This window comes from Thunnus maccoyii, chromosome 7 (genome assembly GCF_910596095.1).
Source record: "Thunnus maccoyii chromosome 7, fThuMac1.1, whole genome shotgun sequence".
Classification (NCBI taxonomy): domain Eukaryota; kingdom Metazoa; phylum Chordata; class Actinopteri; order Scombriformes; family Scombridae; genus Thunnus; species Thunnus maccoyii.
This window is the reverse complement of record NC_056539.1, coordinates 17,613,314-17,636,959: the sequence shown is the minus strand read 5'-3', so window position 1 is coordinate 17,636,959 and position 23,646 is coordinate 17,613,314. Positions and strand designations below refer to the sequence as shown.

Below are 23,646 nucleotides of genomic sequence, written 5' to 3'. Positions count from 1 at the left end.
GAGAAAAGGGTAAATCTGGGTGGAGAAAGTGTAGACAGTGGTTGTACTGCTGTATAAGGGAGTGTGATTAGAGTCTTTCTACAAAACTAAGCACACCCCGCAGTGAAACATCCCTGAATAAATAATAGTGCATGTACTCTATCAGCATCCACTGAAGTTTTTTACTGTATTTTATGAGGGTGGATACTGTAACTTCATGTACCATTGGCATGTCTGGACAATTATTTTGTCTGGGGGAAGATGCTCTGAGTTTATAACTGAAGTCCTCACTGTTTTGTGTAAACAGTGTCACCCAGTGGTTGGACTGATGGAGGAAGTTCAGTATTTCCTCTGTAGTTGTACTGCTCTCTGCATTTAACCAATTATTGCCTCCTAATTCTCGTTTTCCTAAAACAAACCAAAGATTCTGCCACAGGGTTAAGATTCTTTCATGTTTCCAATACAAATCATCGTATTTCAAGAAATTTTATGTGTGTGCGTGTGTGTATGTTATGTGTTATGTGTGTATTAATAGTAGTACAGACATTTCTTTTCTCAGCTTTTGACACTCTTGGGCCTGTGAAGCAGCTCTCCCACTGGCTGTGCTGCCACCACATCTCAGTCCTGGAGGTCGTCCTTCACTGTCTGCAAATGTTCACACACCTTATGATTCATTATGGTTTTTCATATGTAAACACACAGATGAATGCACTCAAGGAACTTTTAGTCCCTGAATGTTGTGTCCATCGTTTACCTGACCTATGGAGGCATCAGAGTTGGAGTGCTACTGTGTGAGCCCACTTAGCAACAACCGCTGTTGTCAGAATCGTTATCAACAGTAATTACACCCTTGCGTCGTGTCTCCTCCAAGATACAATCTTCATATAGACTACATGCCAAAACTGGTTTGACCAGCAGAGACAAAGAGAACAAAAATGTTCTGCATGTCTAACAAAATGAACTTTTAATTTGAGAACTTGTAGTTTTGATTTGTCCTGTTGGTTTTTGTCTGGTCCTTGATGCTTCATTTCGGTGAAGGTATGTTTTGTATTGGTTGTAATGCCCTTGAAGTGCCAGGTGGGAGCAGTAATACGGATTGTGTCAAGAAATTTGTCAAATAACATTTCACTTTCATAATGATTATCCTTGGAGACATTTAAAAATGTTTCTTGATGACTGAAAAAGTATTAATTTAATACTTATTTTAAAGAATATGTCCATAGTTTTAAGTCTTTGTAGATTAGTAGATTTACCATCAAGTGCAGTAACCCTTAAGTTATAGTAGAAACATACAGTTCAGAGAGTAAATCTTGTCTTATCAATATCATTAAAACAGATCAGCAAACAGATTAGCAAACTGGTTCATACTGTACGGTGAGCCAGGTTCATAACAGGCATGTCAACATTCTGATGTCAGGCAGCTAATCAATGAATCATCTATGAGGACATTTCAAGTGAGGAACAAGGAAGCAGACGATATATGACAGAAGTGGGTGTCTGTTTAGTTTAACAGTGACATATGACAAAAGCAACTTTGCACAAGGGATGTACTGTGGACTGTGAAGAGATATGGAGATGGATAGATATGTAAGTAAAATGTTTACATGTCTAAAAATAATCTTAATAATAAGTGTTGACTGGCATGTTGGTTCAGGTTGTTTATGGCTTAATTTAAAGAGCAATGGCTGAAATTCACAGTATTCTGTATGAGAGTACTGCATGTATATGTACATTATAGTACACTCTACTTCTAGATATGTAGATTGTTACACAGCATGACAAATATTAAATGTAAATATATGATGAGCTTCATATGTTTTAGATGCAAAGGACTACAGAGCCATTTAATTCAAATGTTGACTGTTGCTTTGACTTCCTACTATTCTCTGGGAAACTGAGCTGGTTCGGTAGTGTTGCACTATTGGTGGATGCAATCTTTTAGGTCCAGGAAGTGGTTTCAAAGGAATGCAGAACTCTGACCGTCCTCTGATACCTCTTCTTTTTTTTTCAACATCATTCCGCCACCATAAAAACTGAAAATCCTACAAGAGCCCTGAAATGTGCCATACTTAAAAGTTGAAAAATTTCAGTTCTAATTTTCCTTTTTTTAAAAAAAAAATGCATGTAGATGAGTGTCAAAAGAAAGGAAAAACTTGAATAAATAAGGAAAAAATGCAGATACAGTACTTCCATTCAGACACCAGGGGTCGCTGAATTATTTGATGAGTATGAAAATGGTGTGAATTATATAATGCTCTCCACCGCCATAATCAAAACACCAAATGAGGGAATACCTTTTGGAGGATAGAGTTCAAGATACATAATGGGGATGCCATAATCACAATCCTCTGTTAGTTTAGGGGTTAAGCTGCCAACTATAAACCTCAACAGCTGGAGAGAATTTTGTTGCATCTCTCTCCGCCTCGTCACAGAGCAATGAAACTGTTCTGGCATTTCAATGAGGATCAACACCTCATTAAAACACTTAATGTTGTTTTTTCCTTTAACTGTACTAAATATGGTTCAGTTGTGTAATTTTCAGAGTGTGTAAAAATTGTAAAGCTTGTTCTGTCAAATTGCTAAATTAAAATGACTTCAAATCTTGGAGCAAGTTCATTTTTGACCTTGGGAACAGCAGCTTGTCGAAATAATCTTAACTCAAGGTCCACTTACAAGCTATTTCTGGAGCTTTCAACCACACCTCACAGCTTTTGTCAGCAAATGGAGTTTGCTGAGTTAACATGGAATTGGTTCAGGTGTCCCTTATTGTGTGTGTGTGTGTGTGTGTGTGTGTGTGTGTGTGTGTGTGTGTGTGTGTGTGTGTGTGTGTGTGTGTGTTTATAAATGTAAATGTTTATAAATTTTTATAAATTTTTATGATAAGATTCTTTACTTGTCTTGTCTATTCACATAAAAATGTAATATATATTATACCAGACCATCAACTGGTGTTTAATATGCAATTAAAACACAGGACTGGAATGACTCCTGTCAATGTTTTTCTATTATAATACGATATGATCATTTTTTATTGTTTCAGAGAACAATTATGAGATTCCTCCTAATTGTTGGGGTCCTTTTTCATGGGTGTGAGTCAGACGTGAAATGCAGAAATGACAACGGAGACGAGGTGGACTGGTTGGTGGAAATTTTGAGTTGTGGCAATTTATACTATTAAGTTTCAGCTCAATACATAATAGCATACATTTATCTCCGTGTCATTAGGTATATTTTATACAAGTTGCCTCCTATGAATGATGATGGTTTGTCATATGCGTACATGGATGAGAGCACCAACGGATGGGTATTCAGCAGAGAGACAATCAACAGTAAATCTGGCACCCTGGCAAACACCCTGAAACCTCTTCTTGACTTCTATGACAGAAAGGTGACATATTAAAGGATGTGTGTGTGTCTCTTGCATGGCACAATGTTTAATTAGGACACTGATTCAGAGCTCCTTGTTGTGTTTTTTGTAGACAGAAGGTTTTGGATTCATGCTCTATAATGATCAACCTGCGAATTCTAAATCTGCAGCCCCTTCATCATTTGGCCACAGCAAAGGTGAGCGCATCGATGTTCTAATTTATTGCTTTCAAAGTCAAGAACATCACAATGTAATAAGTTCTATTTCTGCTGTTTTCACTTTTTTTACTTCCCGAAGGGGTTGTGATGTTAGACAGACAAACTGGAGTTTGGCTTTCACACAGTACACCTAAATTTCCAACATATCGCAGCAGAGACTTCTGGCCAAACAGTGGAAACGTCAACGCTCAAACATTTATCTGTGTGACTTACTCCTATGATGAATTTAAAAAGATAGGTGAGTTAATGCAAATGATTAATGCATCATTTTTTAAAACGTATTTACAAAAGCAATGATGATACAATAAAAATGTCTTTCTAAATTCTCAGGATTGCAGCTTATGTACATTCATGCTTATTCATACGACTCTGACATCCCCACAACCTTTCACAATGACCTGCGATGTGTTGCTCAGCGAAGCTGCTACCCAAAGAAGGAACCCTGGTTTCATGTGACAACGCTGACTTCAATGGAAGGACGTAATTTCTCCACTTTTGCAAAATACAAACGTTTTGGGGATGGTAAGTGTTTAGGACATATATATATCTGGAGTGAAAACAAGGTTTTTACACAAATTTAATGTTAGGTTGATGATAAATCAGACTTTTTTTCAGCAGAGTAAGATTTGGAACATGTGTGTGATTGGCTGTCATGTTGTCTCTTGAAAACAAGAAAACATGCCCTGTATATGTCTGTCTTTTTGTTTTGTTTGCAGTTTTGTAATGTGTGTATGAAATGTTCTCAATGTACAGGCATCATTGTTAATAGTACTGTGTTCTGTTTTGTTTCCCATTCCTCTGTAGACCTTTATTCTGGCCTTATTGTAAACTACTTGGAGCAGGATCTGTATGTCAAGAGCTGGGGAAAGATGCGTCGCCCTCTGCCCTCCAACTGCAGCATCCCTCATTGTGTGTACAATGTGACGGAAGTAAAGGTCCCTGGGAGGAAGCCCTTCAGTGATACTGTGGATCACTCCAAGTGGTGTGTGACCTCTGGTGGCGGCTGGGCCTGCATTGCTGACATGAACAGAGAAGAGAGTCAGATGGACAGAGGTGGAGGTGCAATATGCACTAATGACGTTGCAGTTGGGAAAGCTTTCGATGCAATGATCTCAAAGTATAAACAGTGTAAACGTGAACGTCCAAATTCTGATGCTCAACATAGAGAACTTTAAAGGCACACATCTCAGTTGAAATATAACAAAATGTGAAGCTACCAAAAACTAAAAGACAAGACTGGAACTTACTATTATGTCCAAAAAACGACTAATCTATTATATATCCAGACTTAAAATTGTTGCAGGTTTGACTTGATTTTTATAAATCGTGTTTTGTTGTATGTTGTCTTCTGTTTCCTGTATGATGTGTTTTTTCTGTATGTATGATTTGTGTGTTTTTTGTTTTCAAAATCATGTCTTCAGGTGAAAAATGAAAACAAGTGATTATACTGAATCAATATTAAACTACAAATTCCATGTCTGTCTCTATTAATAAACAATTCACTTTCTGAGTCCGTTCAGTGTTTGAGAAAATGAGAGCAACAAGTTCCACTACCAGCATTATCAGAGGATAATAAATCAACATTAACTTCTTAAAACTGAAATGTTAACAAAAAGCAATGTTCATCTCTCTGGTACCCTATAAATATTTGCCCCTCTATGTATCACAGATCAGATCAGTAGGCTGGAGTCCTGATAATATGCAGCGATTTTGTGTTTTTGAAATAAACTTCGCTCGCCATCTCAAGGATTAGACACATTTATATATCTATCAAAAGCTGCAGACTTGATACAAGCATACAGTTAGAACAATAACTCATTCAGTTCATATCGTGCCTTTTTCTTCTTACTGTAAACTGAGTCCTACTGTGCAACAAAGTTAAGTTGTCCCCTGCTTATTTATGGTGTCAGGCTCACAATCAATCAATCATTTGCAGTATAGAGAGAGGGTTTTGAGAGAGTAACAAGGAAACAGATGAAATGTGAGAGCTGTGGGTTTCAATTTCAACAGTGAAAGGTGACAAAAGCATCTTCTTGCAAAAAGGGATGTGCAGTTAGTTGACTGTGAAGATCTCACAGTAAGAACAGAAACACAGAGATGGTGAAGTTTGCAAGTAAAAAGTTTACAGGGTTAAAAATGATGCTAAAATAATGATAGTAGAATAAAAAGATATATTTTTGTTGTTTTGACTATTATGACATAAAATGCGTATATTGATATGCTATATTCTTGCTGTTTAAGCTATTTTCATTTAAATATATGATAAACAGGACAATATACAACTTGCAAATGATGACGGTTTGTTGTATCTGTACATGGATAAGAGCACCAACCGATGGGAACTCAGTGGTGTATGTGTTTTTCTTTTTGTTCAATTCACCCTCTCTCTCAGCTCAGTGTTAACAGTATTAGAGAAAATTAGATAAGAAGATGATGAATCAACTTTAACCACTTAAAATTTCTAGGCAAAAGTGATCATCTTAACCAACTCAAACTGTGGTTTTCTTATAAATATTTGTCCCATGTACTATTAGCCATGAATCGGTTTAGTGTCTGACATTATTGATATTACCTGAATTACTTGTTAGCCTCTTTGCACTGGGTTACCGTGGTCATATAGGTTCTTGTCTTATATGTTTTCTTTCCACAAAAAAGTTAAATTACCTTCTCAAATGTTCTTACATACATAAATAATTCTGTGAGGGTCCAACATTCAAGTGAAGAAATAAATAAGCAAACAAGTTTTTCACTGGTGCACTAAAAAAGACTGTAATGTCGAAAGATATCTACTTGATTTGACTAATTAGGACGGCTGAAGCTTCATATTAGCTTACTTAGCTAAACTTTTAAATACATTTTGCATAGAAGGAGGACTTTGGATTTTAGACCCCATCACTTACATTGTAAGAGTATTATGAACAGGAGGAATGATTATGGCAAGAAAAACGTATTTCAATGTTCATTTGGGACCTGACCCTTGTTTCAAGACAAACTTTGAAAATTGTCCCGGATATCTGTTCCCTCTCTATCTCCTCCTCACCACTAGGTGTCACACATTCCCACCGACGACCCAAAATCAGTCACTTCCTTTATAACCCGGATGTGAGCACATGAGCAAAGAAGCAGCAGCACACGTGAAAATATCTGCCAAAACAGACATCTGACACAAGATGGATATCAAAGAGGTCCCCGTGACCCAGACAGACAGCAAAGGTAAGAAAAAGAAGAACAAGAAGACAAAGAAGAAGACAGCAGAAGATGCAGAGAGCAGCGGTGTCGAGCAGAAAGAGGAGAAGATGGAGAAGAGCGAGTCAGCTGAAGCTGCCTTCCCCCCCACCTTCAGTGTGTCTGAAATCAAGAACAAACAGCGGAGACACCTCATGTTCATGAAACTGAAGCAGGAGAAAAGAAAGGTGATACACATTCACAATATGTAGAGATGACATTAGCAAGTAAACAACACTTTGTTTGTTACATCCAGATAAAACTCGTGCAGGTTTATACAGAAACCCGAAACAAGTCCCATATTCATCAAGGACATAAAGTGCAAGTTTTGTTGAAATTGTTTTAGAAGTGTTGATTCAACTTTTTGGTCATTTTGGAGACTGTTTTTGGTGCTGTTGGATTGTATTGTATTGTGTAATACTGAGTGTTTTTCTATTACTCAGTCCACACTTATCAATGGTTGAAAGTAACTAAGTACGTTTTCTCAAAGATTGTACTTAAGTACAATGTTAAGGTAATTTTGTACTTGATTATTTCAATGTTATGCTACTTTTTATACTCTGCTACATTTCAGAGGCAATTAATGTACTTCTTACTCCACTACACTTATCTGAAAACTATGGTTCCTTTACATATGATGGTTTTAAAAACAATACATATGATCAGCTTATAAAATACTGAGTAAGTGATTAAACAAAACAAAAAGAGATTGAGCTCTCAGTACTACAGTAAATGTAAACTCTCTTGGAGTTTTGATGTTAATATTTTGTCTGTCTTCATATTTCAGCAAAAGATGCAGCTCAAGAAAAAGAAGAAAAAAGAAAGAGAGGCTTTAGGTGACAAGGTGAGGTTTTTTTCTTGGTATCTTGTCCCAAATGTTGCCATTAACAGTCAGACTCACATTTACTATGTGGGGTCATATGAATAGATTGTTTGTTTGGTTTTTTTCACGTTAAACAAGGTAACAGCATTTATGTTTGGTATTCATGTTTTTATTTTATTCCGTTCCTAATGTAGGCTCCACCAAAAGAAGTCCCCAAGACGATAGAAAACCAGAGGGTGTACGACGAAACCATAGTCGACCCAGAAGATGAAGAGGTACGGCTGTTTTTGGCTGAGATCAGACTATCTCGGGTAATATCTGTGATGAATTTGTGTTCATCTGTGTGTTTTTCTGTCATTAACAGGTGGCTTTTGATGAGGGAACAGATGAATTTTCTGCCTACTTTAATGGACTGACAAACCCTAAAGTGCTCATCACGACATCAGACAGACCCAGAGGGGTGAGTGGCTGCTGCTCGACTATATGTGTCTTTATCACTTGACAGACTCTATCAGCTTAATAATGTTGGATATCAGCAAACATGCAGGAAATTATTTTAGATCTGTTTAAATTATAATGGTCCATTTGTTTTCTTTATTTCTGCCACACTTTGTGTTTTTACTTGATATGATGGTTTATGCATGAAAGCTTTTTTTTTTTTTTTAGATTTAGAAAGAATTAATAGTTTGTCCTTTCTTGCAGAGGACGGTGAGGTTTTGCGAGCAGCTGGCCACAGTAATCCCAAACGCACACGTGTACTACAGAAGAGGTCTGGCCCTGAAGAGGGTCATTCCCCAGTGCGTCGCCAGGAACTTCACGTACCTCATGGTGATCAACGAGGACCGCAAAATACCCAGTATCCTCCAAGACACCTGTGTCAGGGGCGTGAAAGGATGATACATAGAGCTCTAGATTGCTTCATATTATCCACAATTTATTCCATTGCTGTAATTTTGATCATGAATGAGAATTCTGTTTAAAACATGACATTTTGATACTTTTTACCAAACTTTAAGACTCACATTCTTTCAGAGACTCAGAGATAAAACCTCAGTGGATGAAAGATGAAGGTCCATGTTTTCCATTTGGACTGTACAGTGTAACATCAGCCTCCTTAACTGTGACTTTTAAGATGGTATGGTTCTCTGTCACCTACCCGACGGGCCGACTGCTCACTTCAAGATCAGCAGTGTTCGACTACGTAAGGAGCTAAAGGCAAGTAGATAAATCCAAACATTTTTCCCTGTTAGTTTTTATCTGTCTTTGTAGTAAGGTGGAAATAAGTAATAACATAATAATAGTAATAATAATAACAATAATGAGTTTATATGACATCTTTCTAAAGCTTATAAAGAGATAATGTAGGTCCATGCAGTACTTTGTGTGGTTTAGCTCAAAAAGTGGAAAGTGGGGAGAAACAATTAGCTTCTGAAGAACTCCTAAGCTGTCTTAGTTCATGTTGTGATGTACTTCATGTATTCAACACATCTAGAAATAGATAATTCAGCATTTTTGTGTCGGCTTACGTGCTGGTACTTTTTTCTGACCACAAACAGCCGGACACAGTGGCTGAGAAATCCAGCTTTCATAGTGAAGTTGCTGATTTGCACACTGTCATCACTCTAGATGTATTTATGATCAGCTGTGCTAAATGTTATAGCATTCTTGACAGTATTTCTCAAGTTGTCTTGCTCTGGAACCAAGTCTTGGATGAGCATAGTGACCAATCATTGTTTTTATTAATCAAACCACTATTTGCATCCCTCAGAGTAGCTGGATTTCCCGACTAATTTTAATTTTTTGCAAACAATTTTATCATTTTCTTTGTCTGTAGAGACGAGGTAAGGATCCAACTGAACACTCTCCAGAGGTGATCCTAAACAACTTCTCCACACGTCTGGGCCACAGCATCGGCCGGCTTTTAGCTGCCCTTTTTCCACAAGACCCTCAGTTTGTTGGCCGGCAGGTCGCCACCTTCCACAACCAGAGAGACTTCATCTTTTTCAGATTCCACAGGTGAGCATTTCTGCTGCAAAGTGTGACTGAACCTGGACATGATGCGAACTGATATAACCCTCCTTTTGCACACGTTTTTCAAGAAAGTTTATCTTGAATTTAGAAGTCCAAACAAACATTTTTTTTGCATATCTAAAGGTACATCTTCAAGAATGAGAAGAAAGTTGGCATTCAGGAGCTGGGACCTCGCTTCACCCTCAAACTCCGCTCTCTACAGAAAGGCACCTTCGACTCAAAGTTCGGCGAGTACGAGTGGGTCCTGAAGGTGAGTCTGTCAGCACTGATGCTTCTCTTTGAGCTGGCAGAAGAGCTACGATGATGGAATTAATGGAGTTAATATGAGAACAATATAAAGACAGTTTTTCAGCATGTGGTAGTTTCTATGCTCCAATAAAACTCTTGTCATGCCACATGCGCAGTGGACACACTTTTGACATTTTCCTAAATTTGCCACGCTTTTCAGCTGTTCAAAAATGATTGCAATTAACTTTAGCAACATTTAGCAATGTTAAAAGTACTTGTTAAATGTGACTTGATATTGGTGTAATGTTTCAGACTTTTTTTGTAAAATTTATTAATTGTCTTTTTGTGTTCCCAGCGCCATGAGATGGATGCCTGCAGACGGAAGTTCCAGCTCTGAATGCAGAACAACCGCCAGCTTTTGCGGTCGGACAAGGCAACCTCATCTGTTATCCAACATCTTCCAGCTGTTTGTGGCTTTACACAAATGGACTTCATAGTGGATGTTGCAGATTCTTTGTGGACAACTAGTGGCAACAGTTACACTTGTTCTCTCAGCACAATTACAAATTTGACAGAGACAACTGGATTTTTACTCAACTGTGTTGCTACATATTCACGTTTTTCCTGAAAATGACTTTTATAAACCTGTATTTCCAGTACTTATCTAGCTCCACCCTTAATCTTTTGACATGTTTTATGGGCACGTCAGGGCTGAAGGTTCAGCTGAGGATTGGAGCCTGTAGCCCACACTGGAGACTTTTCTATCAGCTGGGAGACACCAGATGGGACATAAAGGCACTCCACATGAATCCTGTGGACTTGAAAACGCTGACCTGCCTGCTTGTGTGTAAATTGTATTGACAGATGTGCAGTTTCTATCAATTGTATCTCTATGGATGTAGCCCAAAATGGATCTGAAAATCAGATTGTGCTCTTCCTATTCATCATATTGAACATACAGTTACTAATATTGGTCTGTTGAGCATGCAGACACACATATCTGCTGCATCCTGACCTGTGTAAATGACAAAAGGAACAGCAACAGTAGCTAAGTAAATGGTTAGAATTGTATCTACAGTGCAGCTGCTTTTGTATGACAGGATTTTCAAAAATGATTACGGATGAGTGTCTAAATGTGTATATTCTCATTTTAATAAAACATGGCTGCAAGTTTAAAATGTGGAAATAACATTTATTTATTCTCGCAATCAGGCATGAAAAATGTACAATTCAAAAAGGCACGTGTGAGTGTGTGTGTGTGTGTGATATCGTTAGTTAATTCTACACAAGTCAGTTAAGACATTTTTAGTGCTACAACAGCACCTGGAAATGTGTCCTCATGACGTTTTACAGAGGTAAAAATAAAAAAAAACAGTTAAGTTAGTTGTATGTCCCCATATTCCCTAACACTCCTGAGGCGATTCCAGTCCATGGTGCAGGTCCTGCAGCCCAGGTCCACAAGGCACTGCATTGTCCAAAACCTGTGGAAATGTTACATGCATTTGTTTTTGTGATTGCACAGCATTTTACTCAAGTCACAGTACATAAGTCATCTCAAAGTTACAACTTATAAAAAATAGAATCCAGCTATACAGCAGAAAATTTAATCTGCCTGGCTCATTTTTTTCTCCAGGTTCCACAGATAATGTGGCTGCAAAACAGAAACAAGGATGTTGGAATACATCTTTAACCGCTTCTTTGCCGTTCCTCCCCCTCCCATGAAGATTTCTCATTTTAATTAGGAGTTAATTTGAAAGTTAAGTGACATGCCTAGAAAAAAAATAAAAAAATCTGGCCAAATATTGATGGGAAGATAAATGGAGCTGCTCCTGTTTCTGCCTCTTGACTCTGCCAGATTCATCAGTAGGTGTTATTTTAAAACTTCATGTCTTGCAGTCAAACATTGTTGAAACTGTCAATACTACTTTAAGTTCTAGTCAAGATCTAAACGTTTTCAAATGTATAATGAATTCTAGGGAAATGTGTATAAAGTGATACAGCCATAAACATGTTAGGTTAGATTGAGTATTTCACTATCAAACTAGAGGAAAGGGTTTTTGTAAATAGTAAAAGTAATTTAATGATACAAACGTTTTAGATGTTAAGTAGCAGTGTACACAGTGAATATGTGCGCAGTATATTGACTTATTGATCAGTGTGATTAAAAACCAGTGTGGTTAAAAATGGTCGGAGTATGTAGTAGAATGAAATAAATAGAGCACATTTTGAGAATGATAACTTCTGTGGTACTCACAGAGGAAGGCGGTCAGTATGTCGGCGCTATAGGAAAGAGCAGACTTTCTGCGGTCTGAACGGGTTGTTGCTGGACGACATGCCGGTGAGCAGAGGGTCCTGCTGGGCGTTCTGGAGGCAGAACTGCTGCAGGTCCGCCGCGGCCTGCGACACCTGTGGAGAGACAACAGAGCCCAGGACAACCGTGACGTTAACGTACAGAAAACAGTGTGTTTTCAGTGTAGAGCAAAACCCCTGGGTGACAGCTTTGTTATTAAGCTAAAAAAAAACGAAACCGGCGACAAATGCCCGAGAAACAACACACGCCCTGAAAGAGTAACCGTAACGATCCCAACCGTTACCTTAACTCTGTTTATGCCCGCTTCAAGGCGCAACTGTTGGACGATTTTCTTCATCGCTACGATGTTGGATGATCCCGACATTCTTGTGGTTTTGAGAGACTTTAGTCTTAATAGCGATGAGTATTAAACTTTTACAAATAATTAGCCAGCTAACTACTTCTTCCTTTACGCGGAGTTTCCGGTTTTATTTAAAGGAGTGTCCGCCATCGTTGCCTTCATGGGAAGCCCGTAAACTCGGCAGGTTCAACTAGGAACTGTTTTTGAACGTTATTTTCTATGGAAAAGGCGCCAAATGATAACGCTTACTTATTAATGAAAGTAGCCTATTTTAGCTCGGAAATTAACTCAATCATTTACCCCATAAACTGAGAGTAGTACGGGGGAAAAGCATAGCTTTAACATAGCTCATGATTTGGTTATTTTATTTGCCGAAATGTGTCTTCTATATCTGTTTTGCCGATGTAGTTTATGTGGTCTCTTCCACTCTGTAATTCACATCGGAAACACGACTGAGTTTCGGAGAGGAAAAACAAAAAAGAAAAGGAAAATAACTAGAAAAACAATTCTCGTCTTACAGAATTACAACTGCCAGAGTACATGAACGTTACATCATTGAATAGAAATTGCGGCCTCTAGTGGTGAAAATGTGACAACACACTGTACCATGTGACAAGTGGTCTCTGAAATCGAGATAAAATCGTGACTGTTATCAATAAAATAGGTGAATTTAATTAAGTAGCATTAATTTGTATACAATATACTACAAAATAAAACGCAACAAATGTATTTATAATGGGCAATTCCTTCATTTCAAATTTTTTAAAGCAAGAAAATGTAAAAGAAAAAAGCCAGTTGTAACTTTCACACTGTGGGGTAAAAACTAAGACAAAACAAAACACGCATTACTTCTTAAGGGTAAAAAAAAAACTATTATAACTGCATAATCAATCAAATTAATTAAATGCCAGTTGATGAGATAAGCGCCTTCTTCCTGCAGCAGTTGTCATCATCAGCACCAGAGCAACCAGTGCTGGCACTCTCATAAAAGAAACTCCACTGGCCGACTGACTGTGTCTGATTACACGAGATTGTTACTTAGCAGTACCGCCTTCACCAGGCAAAAAAAAAACAACAAAAAAACAAAAAAACAAGGCCTCCTGCAAATAAACGTAACGGGAATCTGCTTCTCTCCGCTTCTTCGTATGCTGAACTGGACTGATAATAATGGAGCTTTCGTGTGAGTCAGTGAGATATCCTGAGGATAGAAGACCGACCAGTTGTAAGGTGAGAAAATGTATGCATCACAGAAGACAAATTTGTTTACTACTGGGATTTTGATGAAGCAAACATTTGCAGTCATTTTCAAGTTGTCAGATTTTTTTTTTCCAAATGTTTTTCATGTGTTTAGTTTGTGGAGCTTCATGTGCTTTATGTGCCAGATGACCAGTGGAATGTAAAGCTGAATAAAGTCCCCGCTGAAGCCATAGAGAGCTTCATATCTGCTGGCTTCATCAGGTGAAACTACTGGAAACGTTTGAATTTATTCATATCAAACTCAGAGGATGGCAAGAATTTGTACTGAATTGTAATGTAGCTGCATACATGCAAAGGTTACACATCTTCATCGTGAACAGATGGCTAAAAGACCAAATTTAAGACTTGCAGATCTCAGTGTTCATACATTTTAGTAAAAACAAAGGGGTGTTATCGTTGCAACATGTAAGCAAAATAATGTATTGCTGGTCAAGGTGGTATTATATACTGGTTTATTGGCTTGTTACGACTATAGAAATGCATCATATGAACTTTTTCTATATTAAACATGAACAGTCTTAATCTGCAAAGTAACCACAGCTGTCAGACACATTCAGTGTTATTTACCTATTATTCAACTGTATACTTATCATTTTCAGTATTTAGACTGTGATTGGTCCGACTAATCAAACTGTTCAGTGTTGGTTTCTCCTGTGTTATCACACTGCAAACATAATGTAAAACAAATAATCTTATGCATATGTATTGTTTTACAGTTCAGTTATCTAAAATCTTGTTGTTAGGGTTCATCCTGATATCACCTTGAAAACTCTGAGAAGTGAGCTGGGAGCTCTTCTTGGAGCCGAAAGGAGCATCGACAAATTCTCCTTCCTGAAATGTGTGGGGCGCAGTTTGGCTCTGGTGAGTGCAGCTGGCTGTTTAGTGCTGTTTTCTATAGCTGGTTGTGTTTCACCAGGCAAGACAGTAGAGAGAAACAATGCAGACAGTTTGATTAACAAGTTCACTATTCAAGCAGGCTACACTAAAGGATGTAAAGCTTGTATGTGTGTGTGAGAGAGAGAAAGCACAGTTTTTACTGCCTTGCTTCTTACAACAACCACATTTTCTCTGGTGTTACAGGTCAAAAGCAAACAGGAGAGGGATCTAAAAGTGAAAACATTCGCTCCACCGTATGTATGTAGAATCCAGATTCCATATTTGCACTGAACTTTTATTTTCCTAAAGTTGACAAGTGTCTCTTAGGCACGGTTTCATACGTACATATCACTGACAAAAAAATCAGTTACAATGTTATTACATTGTCTTACATTTTTAGTGAGATCTTATATAATGAAGAATAGTATTTCAGGTTTTTTAAAATGTCTAAAAACCCAAATACACTCTCGTGCTCTCAGTCACAGCAGTTGGATTACAAATGTATGTTTTTGCCGTGTTCATCCTCTACTTGTGTCACTATTAGCTTTAACTTTGTCCCAACATGTTGTTCTGAATTTCAGTTAAATTCTTGCAAATGTTCTTTGTTTATTAGATATCTTCAGCTGTCAGTACTGGTAATGTGTTGCCGTCTCTTGTCGGCAGGCCGCGCAGCCGGAGCTTTACCTGCTGCCTGCTGTGGAGAACGACAGCAGTGTTTACTCCCAGTCTCTCACCCCAGACACCAGCAGCAGCTCCTCAGACCACCAGACATATTACCCTCCCAAGACGTGCGGCCTGCCAGCAAGGACAAAGGAGCCTGTTAAATTCCCGCATATCACCCAGTGTTCCCATCAACCACCTCCCACCCCCAGCCTGGAAGAGGAGGACGAGAAGGAAGAAGAAGAAGAAGAAGAAGATGAGGAGGAGGAGGGAGAGGAGGAGGAGCGAAGCTACAGCTCTTTGGAGGCAGAGGGAGAAAATGAAGCGGAGGTTCTCTCCTCCACCAAGCCTGACTGGGGAGAGCAGGAGCATTGCCCGAGAAAGTCACACAATCAAAGGGCAGCGCTGCCCGTTTCACAGAATAAAGGTAAAAAATAAATACTCGTGCACTGAGGCAAGGAATGAATTATCCAGTTTAGTTGTACAAGTTCCTGCTCAGACATTTATCATTCATCTTGATGAGCTGTGCAGTTATCACATGTGATGAAGGAGCAGATTGCTAACACAGCCATTCTTGCACTTGTTTGGAGGCCTCCAGCCAACAGCTACACCCAAGCACAAAAAAATTGGAAATGTGAAAATGAAATAGCAATTCAGTGCAATTATCATTTTACCAAATGTCCTAATAGACAATTTAAGGTAACAGAGGGTCTTGGATAGGAATACAAACACAAACTGGTGTTTATTTAAGTTATATATGCATGATTTTATTTGTTTTATGGGAAAAAGGTCCATATTTTAGCTTCAAAATGATAAACTGGCATTGTATGATTTGGTACATCAGTGGAAAATGTTGCATCTTCCACCCAGCCTCTTCACAGTGGATTTTTTAGCATTTCTAAAAACAAATCTTCAAGATCTCTTATGATGATACTAAGCTCTTTATTTGCTTTATAACCACAGCTTTACGACTGTGTGAAGCTGATGCAGCTCGAGTGAAAGAGTTGCCAAAGGAAGAAGAAAGCAGCAGAAAGAAGACACACTACCACAGACCAAACAGAGCGGCCAGAGATTCAGGAGTAGCCGAGTCCCTGGAGGACAGAGATTCAGGCTTGTCCCTCACAGACGGGTACTGTGTAGCCAGAACACAGAGCTGAAGCTTTACTGTGCACCATAGTTGTTCTCCACAGTGAATAATATGACAACTAATCATAACAGTGTCTGTTTGCAGGCTTGGGAAATCAAAAGATGCACACACATTTAAATCTACCAGGAATAAACCAACAAGTGAGGTAATATAAGACATTACATTACATCTGTATGTGTCAGCATTCTTTAACAGATCTCAGCATGTCTACTCCAGCCTTTTCTCGTCAACGTTAACCTTCAAGAAAGGTTGTTCTGTAAAGTTTTACACAGGGCCTTTAAAACGAGCAGGGATTGATCAGTTTCTTGCAAGTTATTTGGTGTAGTGATTAGTTCAAATTCCACTGCCAGCAGGTGGGTCCGGTGGAGTGTTTGAGGTATTTGAGGTGAACAAAGAACATGAATCCAGCAAGTCCATGAAAATCTATTCAGATGAATGTTGTATTTATTGCCTGTTTTTAAGGTGACAGAAAGTCTGGCTGTGTTGTCTCGGCCTGTTCGGTGTACTTCTCCACCTCCGGGTCTAGACCTGGCCTCGGCTGCAAAGAAATCTGCTGCCTCTCCTATCTTTCAGACAAACAGTAAGCTGTCACTTTGTCACAGATACCCAGGATAAATAATCATTGTTTTTGAATGCAACTGACACAGTTTGTCTCTGCAAGGAGAGGAACTAATCGAGGAAATCAAGCTGGTGAGAGAGGAGAGAAAACAGCTGGAGTGGACGAGGCAAGAGTTGTTAAGAAAGGGGAAAGACCTGTTGGCCCAGAACAGACACCGCAGGAACCAAGGTGGGCAAAAAAATACCGTACAATAAAAAGCAAAATGTTATGTTAAAAATGTTGAATAATCAGAAGTTCTTCAATTTCCCAGCAAGGTGTGAACACATTTAACAGTCAATGAAGAACCCCTTTTGTAAATTGTTCCTGATAGTGCTGCCTTAAGATTTTCAAATATTGCAGCCAAAATTAGCTTTAGTCACCTTCCAAATCACTTTGGATAAACTCAGAGTGCCTGTTGGTTTAACTTGTTTAACCAAAGGTTTATATTTTTGGACAGTTTCACATGACAGTAATGATATAGAGTTCTTAAACACCCTTTAGACTTAATTATTCTAGTGCAAAACCTCTGACTGGTAGCTCAGTTTGGATAGCAGAAGGACCCCTGATGAATCCCCATTCCTATATCACAGTGCACAAAAAAGGTCAAAGTTGGCACAACTAACTGAATTTTGTGGCTGCTCTTTTCTTCCCCATGATCTTAAAGCACGTGACAGTTGGAAAAAGAAATATTTTGACACCAAGAAGGCCACAGCACCACTGGAGGACAATCTGAGAAATGTACGGCAAGACTTGGAGACATTTTACAACAAACTCTTGCACCAGCTCCACGCCAGAGACAACAGAGGCAAGCCAAGAAGGCAGGGCCGATCTTCTATAAAGGTAAAATCTAATTATTAGTTATTATATGTACTGTCTATATTACAAGGTAGGGAAAGTATGTCTGGTTAATTTCTCCAATGACTGCTTAACCTTTTTCTGCTTTTTATTCTGTAATAGATGGAGCCTCATTTTTATATAGTTACCAAAAACGTATAACGTTTGTATCACTGAGTGATATTTTGAATTGTCAATTGTGTGATGAATAGCTTGTTTCTTCAGCATGAATGATAGTGTAGTCAATAAACACATATCAAGCATTGTACAAACTATTTTCTGCAAGTTTTTTTCTCATCTTAAACCACAGAATTCATGTGAATAACTGAATGTAAGATTATGTGTTTTCAGAATGAGCTCATCATTCAGATCATGACAGAGAGCCATGAGATTGACAACCTGAAGAGGAAGGTAGAGGATGCCAAGATGAAGCTGGTAACAGAGATCAAAGTAAGATCAAAATGTTTTAATAACCAAAGATAAAATTTAAAAAAAAAAACGGCTGATGAATTAGTCGGTAAAGAGATATTTGAACATTATTTTTCATGAGGACAGTAGTCGTCACTCACTGAGCACTTGAGGGTAGGTCAGTGTTTGTTGTGGAATATACTACATTCACTTACCATGTTATTTTTCCATGAATGGCTGTGTAGTTGAGGAAACAGGCAGCCACAGAGCTGAGGGCGCTGAAGGCTGAGCTGGCCCAGAAGAAGAGCCAGTCATCTCATCCTGGACCTGTGGCCTCTCTGGGCTTTCGAAATACCACACGGGACAAACCACAAGTTCAAAGTAGCTCCATCTAGTTCAGTATGAACAAAACTGTAAACTGTTGTCTGGCATTTCTATGCTGGGACAAATGGATTCTGCTCTGGCAAATTTTTCAGGAGAGTAAATGAAAAATGACTTAAGTGACTGAAAATTTATGTTTGTTTTTTATTCTTTTATTATCTTTTCAACATGGCTGTTTTGTACCCGAGTTTTGTTTTTTGGTGTCTGATGTTTGATCCTCAGGTGCTTTAAGCTTGTTGCTGATAGAAGAAAGCTAAAACTAAAATGTTTAACTGGCTGTGTAACTTCAATAACTGACAAATTTATCAGAAAATGTTTTATTTATGAAAAATAAAGTGCACAAATTTCAGTAAGCTCAATATCAGTCAATCAAAAAAAAAGCTATTTGTGTTCATCACATTAAAAAGATCATCCTTTTCAGAGAATCACAGTCATTTCATTTAGCCCGGTGGAATGTCTACATTCAAAGACAACAGCAATAAAAGCCACAATAAACTCCGAAGTGCAAGTATGCATCCCCAAAGTCGCACCCCGTTACTGCTACAAAGGGATATATTGACTTAGCAACAAACAGCAGTGGGTTCAGGGGTGGTGTACATTTCTGCAGCGGTGTAAGTGTATCCCAGCTAGCATCCTAAGAGGGCATTCCACATCATTGCGGTCTGCTGCTTGGCGACAGGATCATCGCTGTAGTCCAAGATGTTTCCATTCCACATGCCAATGCCCCTCAAACCTTTAGATTTCACCAAGTCCGCCTTGGGACAGATACTCTCCGGGTCGTCATACCAAACCTGGTGAATCTTTCCTTCCTGGTCCTGAGGAAAATGCAGGTGATTGACAAGAAAATGAGAACGGATGATGGCACCAACTTGTGGTAAAACCCTCCCTGAAGGCATTCAATGGGAATGTTTTATTGCTGTTTCAAAGGGCGATTTGTTTTGTTTGGGAAGTGACATTATGGTAGCTCGGGTGGACGCCAGCACTCCAGATGAATAGCTCTCGCTGAAATGCCTGCCTGATTTGTTGAAGTGTAATTTATTGGGACTTTGGAGATAATAGTCAAGCTGACAGAAAAACAAATCATTCGCTAAAGGGGTTCCCACTTTGTTACAACAATGCCACATCTTACTCAAACATATTTGGATATTTTTAACCTAATTAAAACAGGATTAAGACTTGAAATATAAGTTTACCTACCTTGTAATTGAAGTAGGGAGCCTGCTGCTTGCTGTCCCACAGCCTGCCGGACAACGAGCTTTTGACCTGCTGCATGATCCAGCTGTATTTTTTCTGTATTCCAGCTGCATCGCTGCAAGGGACTCCACGGAAAGGGACTTTGGGAATAAAACATATTCCCTCCTGGTATAGGAGAAGACATGAATGACTATCTGTATTTACACTTGAGAGAGAACAATACAATAAGTATAAATAATAGTAGTAGTGTGCTTTGGATTTAACAACACTTGGAGGACAAAAATATAAAACATTTCAGATATATGCTAGGTAAAGAAATGAGACATGGGGAGAAAAGGCTAAAATAAAGTGTGTACTGTTTAACTGTGGATAGCTTTAAGTAATTTCACTGTGAATATTGTGTCATTGCATTTCTTATTTAAGGCATAGCAAGTTCATTCACATAGTATATTTCAAACACAAAGGCAATTAAAATGCAATAAAGAATGAGGTGTTTTTTCTTATTGTCAACAAATCCCATAAAAGACCAAAAATAACGTCTTAGTCCGTCTCTCAGTGCTTTCCAACTTTCCTACCCTCCCAATGGCTCTCAGCCCCGAGCCTGTTTGTTCCTCCTGAAGATGTAAATCTTAAAAAACGGGTCACAAATATATTTTGGTTTCCTTTTCAAAAAAAGGTTTAATAATAGTAAAACAGCTGGGCACTGTAGCTTTTAGCAAACATTAGTCAAACAGGAGTAAGTAGTGCATTTCTAGGGGACTATTTTCAGATGCACATGAATACACATTTTATGTGTTGGTGAGTAACTGACAGTATATGGGGGATTGAATTAAAACAAACTACAGCGCCTGTGTTCATCGTAATATAATGTCACCCGGTAAAACAGTGGCTCACCAATCACCAGTGTTTCTAATAGTTTTTGGACAATAATGGAGCTCAGAGGCACAAAGAAATAATATTTATCAGGTTTTGGATGCACAGACAATACCTGTTGGCAGGTTAGCAGTTCATTTTTAGTTTTGGTCATGGGATTTGTTGGAAAGAAGAAAAATTAAGAATATCATCAAAATGATCCTTTAAAAACATGCAAAAACAAACATTTAAACTGTGTAGCATTTAAATACTTACCTGGGAAAGGTTGAGGCATGGGTAGTCATAGCCGTACCATGGCACACCCATCACCAGCTTCTTTGGATCAATATTCAGATTCAAATACTGATCATAGGCTGGAAAGACAGACAAACATCTATTAATAAAGAGGTCATTAGTAGTGAGCTGATTTCTACTCACTTGTTACCACACAACTAGTCAACAAACCATTGAGTGTTTGAGAGAACGGAGCATTTGCCATTGCGATACAGTCCCCTGTGATCTGGCTCTGCTCATCGTAGGACATCACAAACAGCAGGTCGCAGGATTCGGCGATGGTGACGTAATCATAGCAGCGCTTGTCGATACATTTAGGTGACCAGGCAACATCGAATGAGACCTAGAGATCAGGGTTAGGCAGGTTAGGGAGGGCTTATTAGACTTTATGTACTGTCAAGCCTGCTCCTGTTCAGAGTGATATTGTCAAAACATTTTTTATTTAACATTAATATTTTATTTCACCTGAGAACCTGGGATCTCCCTGTGGAAAGCCTCAGTGGTCTCTTTGACCAGGTTTGTCAGAGCAAGGTACTCTGGCGAGTCCTGTTCTACTGCTTGTTCAATGTCTATGTTGATCCCATCCATAAACTGACTCTTGGCCAATTTGACCTTCTCCGTTATCCACGCCGTCCTGTTGTCTTGGTCCACAATATACGAGAGGCGAACATCACCTTTTCTCATCAACATTGAAAAAGAGAGATGATGACAACAATGAGAACAATGAGAACAATGAGTACATGAACTGTTGACTGAACAAGCAAGAAATAGGATAAAAAGTGACTCTTTAGCTCTTAAACTTTGTAAATTAAAGTAAGAACAAACAACTAAACTCAGTCAAATGACTTCATTCTGTTGTGAAGTCCTACCTTTGAGGACTACCCGCGCTCCTTTGGAATGAGCATAACACATGAGTTCAGCATCATATTTTCCAAATGTTGCCACTGTCGTCACCATGCTCCAGTTGTAAGACTTCCATGTCTTTCCGCCCACGTCAAAAACAAACACCTGGACACAGAGAGAAACACACAGAAACGTGAATGTAGGATTACCTGCTCCTATTCATACTTAATAGTATCCCTGTGCATTTTTTATTGATAAATTCACAAAAAGGAAACGTGTGAGACGGAGCGGCGGGGGGAGGGGTCAGTCTCGCTTCTCTTTATCTGACCACAAACTTTGTTAGCCGCTAACGGGCAAAGATGACAGCCTGGTTTTACATCTATTCACACCCCATTTACTCTCAGTTAGGCCAGTTTTGTCGATACATTTAGCTTGTCCAATTATTCTTTCTGCAGTTGGAAACATGGTTCACATGGTCATAAAAATACTCGAAAATTACATAAAATTTGAAAAATGTGCTCCAAAATATTTCCACAACCTTTTTTCAAAATGTGGAATAACAAGTTTTGGAAAATTCATTTTTTAAATAGAGATACAATGGATGAAAGCATGTTTTATATACAGTATTCTAGGACCCTGAACATGTTTCTTTGTTTGTGTGCAAATAAAATGTTACTAAATGAAGTGTGTAGGCTATATAAACTTGAACACTTCCTGAAAAAAAAGACTTTGAGGAAACTTCATCACGAATACATTTACAGCTACAAAGGTGATGTTAGTTACATTGGGTTGAATAACAATAGACATTTCTCAGTGCAGACATTTAAACTCACAACAAAAACACAGGTGAAGCTCATAACATTAACAATGGCTCCATTCAGAGGTGACAGTAAACCAAACCAGTGCACAATATCAAACTGTCTCCTGTCAGATTTGTAATCTATAAAATATTCAACATAGATATTTGCACAGCTACAGAATGGGTGTGTTAACTATGACTTTCATATGTGAGCGTTGAATCAACACGAGACTCTGAACAAGAGGCAAAATGTACCCAAAAAGAGGAACCCTCCCCTGAAAATGACCCCACCATAAAGCAGAGAACACACAGCCAAAGAGGATAAAGAGGAACAGTATTTTTAAACTGAAACTTACATTAAAAACATGTGATCCATTTTGATTTATTGCTATGCAGCCAATACATTTATAGAAGTGTTAAGAGTGGCGATTTTTCAAAATGTTCTTTAAACTTTTGAAGTCGTTTGTCATGATGTGTTTTAATTCATCAATTCATCAATTCATCATTGATCAGGGTGAAGTATTTTGATGCTAAGAGCTCAGTAGAGTTGTCAATAATAGTTATATATTTACAGCATGGAGCTCCAGCAGCAGCTTTGACACTAGTCTGTTCACACATATGTTCCCTTATTTACTGCTACTACTAATTACCAGCAGCTTTGAGACAGTAAGCAGGGTGTTAAAGCACTAAACTGAACAGTTATGTGTTGATGATCATATCTGGTTGTAGGCTGAACAGTTTAACTACCTCAAAGTCTCTCTCTTCGTGTATCTGCTGACACAGCTCGGGTCTCTCACACGGACACACGCTGGCACCGCACACCACGATGACCGAAGATACAAACACAAGAAACCAGGTCATTTTGGGGGGCCGGTGGGGGATCAGGAGGTCGTTTTCAAACCGAATAGGACTTCTCAAAAACAGTCGGTCTCTGAACTGTCAACCGTGGAAGTACAAATCACATTATCCGCTTCGTGTCTG

At 38.6% G+C, this 23,646-nt stretch overlaps 5 protein-coding genes across 7 annotated transcripts; 3 read left to right on the top strand and 2 right to left on the bottom strand.

Moving 5' to 3' along the window:
• Positions 1–1,478: 1,478 nt before the first annotated feature.
• Positions 1,479–4,938, top strand: LOC121900067 (deoxyribonuclease-2-alpha-like). The gene is made up of 7 exons (XM_042415995.1): positions 1,479–1,566; positions 3,020–3,117; positions 3,205–3,367; positions 3,459–3,543; positions 3,644–3,802; positions 3,895–4,086; positions 4,369–4,938. The coding sequence occupies exons 1-7, from the start codon at positions 1,549–1,551 to the stop codon at positions 4,737–4,739; spliced, it is 1,086 nt and encodes a 361-aa protein (XP_042271929.1). The 5' UTR covers positions 1,479–1,548; the 3' UTR covers positions 4,740–4,938.
• Positions 4,939–6,632: 1,694 nt separating this feature from the next.
• On the top strand, positions 6,633–11,049 carry rpf1 (ribosome production factor 1 homolog). The gene is made up of 9 exons (XM_042415997.1): positions 6,633–6,977; positions 7,577–7,633; positions 7,807–7,887; positions 7,977–8,072; positions 8,315–8,468; positions 8,745–8,827; positions 9,447–9,628; positions 9,767–9,893; positions 10,227–11,049. Exons 1-9 carry the CDS (start codon positions 6,735–6,737, stop codon positions 10,266–10,268), a joined length of 1,065 nt encoding a protein of 354 aa, XP_042271931.1. The 5' UTR covers positions 6,633–6,734; the 3' UTR covers positions 10,269–11,049.
• LOC121900072 (guanine nucleotide-binding protein G(I)/G(S)/G(O) subunit gamma-5) lies at positions 11,043–12,649 on the bottom strand. Its single transcript, XM_042416003.1, has 3 exons — positions 12,466–12,649; positions 12,126–12,277; positions 11,043–11,352 (listed from the first exon to the last, which is right to left on the bottom strand). Exons 1-2 carry the CDS (start codon positions 12,544–12,546, stop codon positions 12,152–12,154), a joined length of 207 nt encoding a protein of 68 aa, XP_042271937.1. The 5' UTR covers positions 12,547–12,649; the 3' UTR covers positions 11,043–11,352; positions 12,126–12,151.
• Positions 12,650–12,776: 127 nt separating this feature from the next.
• Positions 12,777–18,889, top strand: spata1 (spermatogenesis associated 1). Of its 3 annotated transcripts, none has more exons than XM_042415993.1 (12): positions 12,777–13,749; positions 13,874–13,980; positions 14,523–14,640; positions 14,860–14,913; positions 15,319–15,742; positions 16,279–16,444; positions 16,547–16,607; positions 16,925–17,042; positions 17,124–17,249; positions 17,725–17,900; positions 18,246–18,344; positions 18,548–18,889. In XM_042415993.1, exons 1-12 carry the CDS (start codon positions 13,690–13,692, stop codon positions 18,695–18,697), a joined length of 1,659 nt encoding a protein of 552 aa, XP_042271927.1. In that variant the 5' UTR covers positions 12,777–13,689; the 3' UTR covers positions 18,698–18,889. The 3 variants fall into 3 exon arrangements, with proteins under 3 accessions (XP_042271927.1, XP_042271926.1, XP_042271928.1); XM_042415992.1 differs by having other exon boundaries at positions 18,231–18,344; XM_042415994.1 differs by lacking the exons at positions 12,777–13,749; positions 13,874–13,980 and having other exon boundaries at positions 14,529–14,640; positions 14,860–14,909; positions 18,231–18,344.
• A 95-nt stretch (positions 18,890–18,984) lies between these two features.
• ctbs (chitobiase, di-N-acetyl-) lies at positions 18,985–23,623 on the bottom strand. Its single transcript, XM_042415996.1, has 7 exons — positions 23,413–23,623; positions 21,893–22,031; positions 21,489–21,697; positions 21,195–21,366; positions 21,006–21,103; positions 19,881–20,042; positions 18,985–19,498 (listed from the first exon to the last, which is right to left on the bottom strand). Exons 1-7 carry the CDS (start codon positions 23,524–23,526, stop codon positions 19,310–19,312), a joined length of 1,083 nt encoding a protein of 360 aa, XP_042271930.1. The 5' UTR covers positions 23,527–23,623; the 3' UTR covers positions 18,985–19,309.
• Between the last annotated feature and the right edge of the window lie 23 nt (positions 23,624–23,646).

Coding starts and splice junctions, on each gene's coding strand:
- LOC121900067 (XM_042415995.1), top strand. Junction 3,118..3,204: donor AACGGAGACGAGGTGGACTG/GTTGGTGGAAAT, acceptor CCGTGTCATTAG/GTATATTTTATACAAGTTGC. Junction 3,544..3,643: donor ATCATTTGGCCACAGCAAAG/GTGAGCGCATCG, acceptor TACTTCCCGAAG/GGGTTGTGATGTTAGACAGA.
- rpf1 (XM_042415997.1), top strand. CDS start 6,735: ATGGATATCAAAGAGGTCCCCGTGACCCAGACAGACAGCAAAGGTAAG. Junction 8,469..8,744: donor CGAGGACCGCAAAATACCCA/GTATCCTCCAAG, acceptor GTGACTTTTAAG/ATGGTATGGTTCTCTGTCAC. Junction 9,629..9,766: donor ATCTTTTTCAGATTCCACAG/GTGAGCATTTCT, acceptor GCATATCTAAAG/GTACATCTTCAAGAATGAGA.
- LOC121900072 (XM_042416003.1), bottom strand. CDS start 12,546: ATGTCGGGATCATCCAACATCGTAGCGATGAAGAAAATCGTCCAACAG. Junction 12,278..12,465: donor CGGGCATAAACAGAGTTAAG/GTAACGGTTGGG, acceptor GTCTCTCCACAG/GTGTCGCAGGCCGCGGCGGA.
- spata1 (XM_042415992.1), top strand. CDS start 13,690: ATGGAGCTTTCGTGTGAGTCAGTGAGATATCCTGAGGATAGAAGACCG. Junction 14,641..14,859: donor TGGGGCGCAGTTTGGCTCTG/GTGAGTGCAGCT, acceptor CTGGTGTTACAG/GTCAAAAGCAAACAGGAGAG. Junction 17,250..17,724: donor CAGACACCGCAGGAACCAAG/GTGGGCAAAAAA, acceptor ATGATCTTAAAG/CACGTGACAGTTGGAAAAAG.
- ctbs (XM_042415996.1), bottom strand. CDS start 23,526: ATGACCTGGTTTCTTGTGTTTGTATCTTCGGTCATCGTGGTGTGCGGT. Junction 21,698..21,892: donor AGCGCGGGTAGTCCTCAAAG/GTAGGACTTCAC, acceptor TGATGAGAAAAG/GTGATGTTCGCCTCTCGTAT. Junction 21,367..21,488: donor GGGAGATCCCAGGTTCTCAG/GTGAAATAAAAT, acceptor CCTGATCTCTAG/GTCTCATTCGATGTTGCCTG.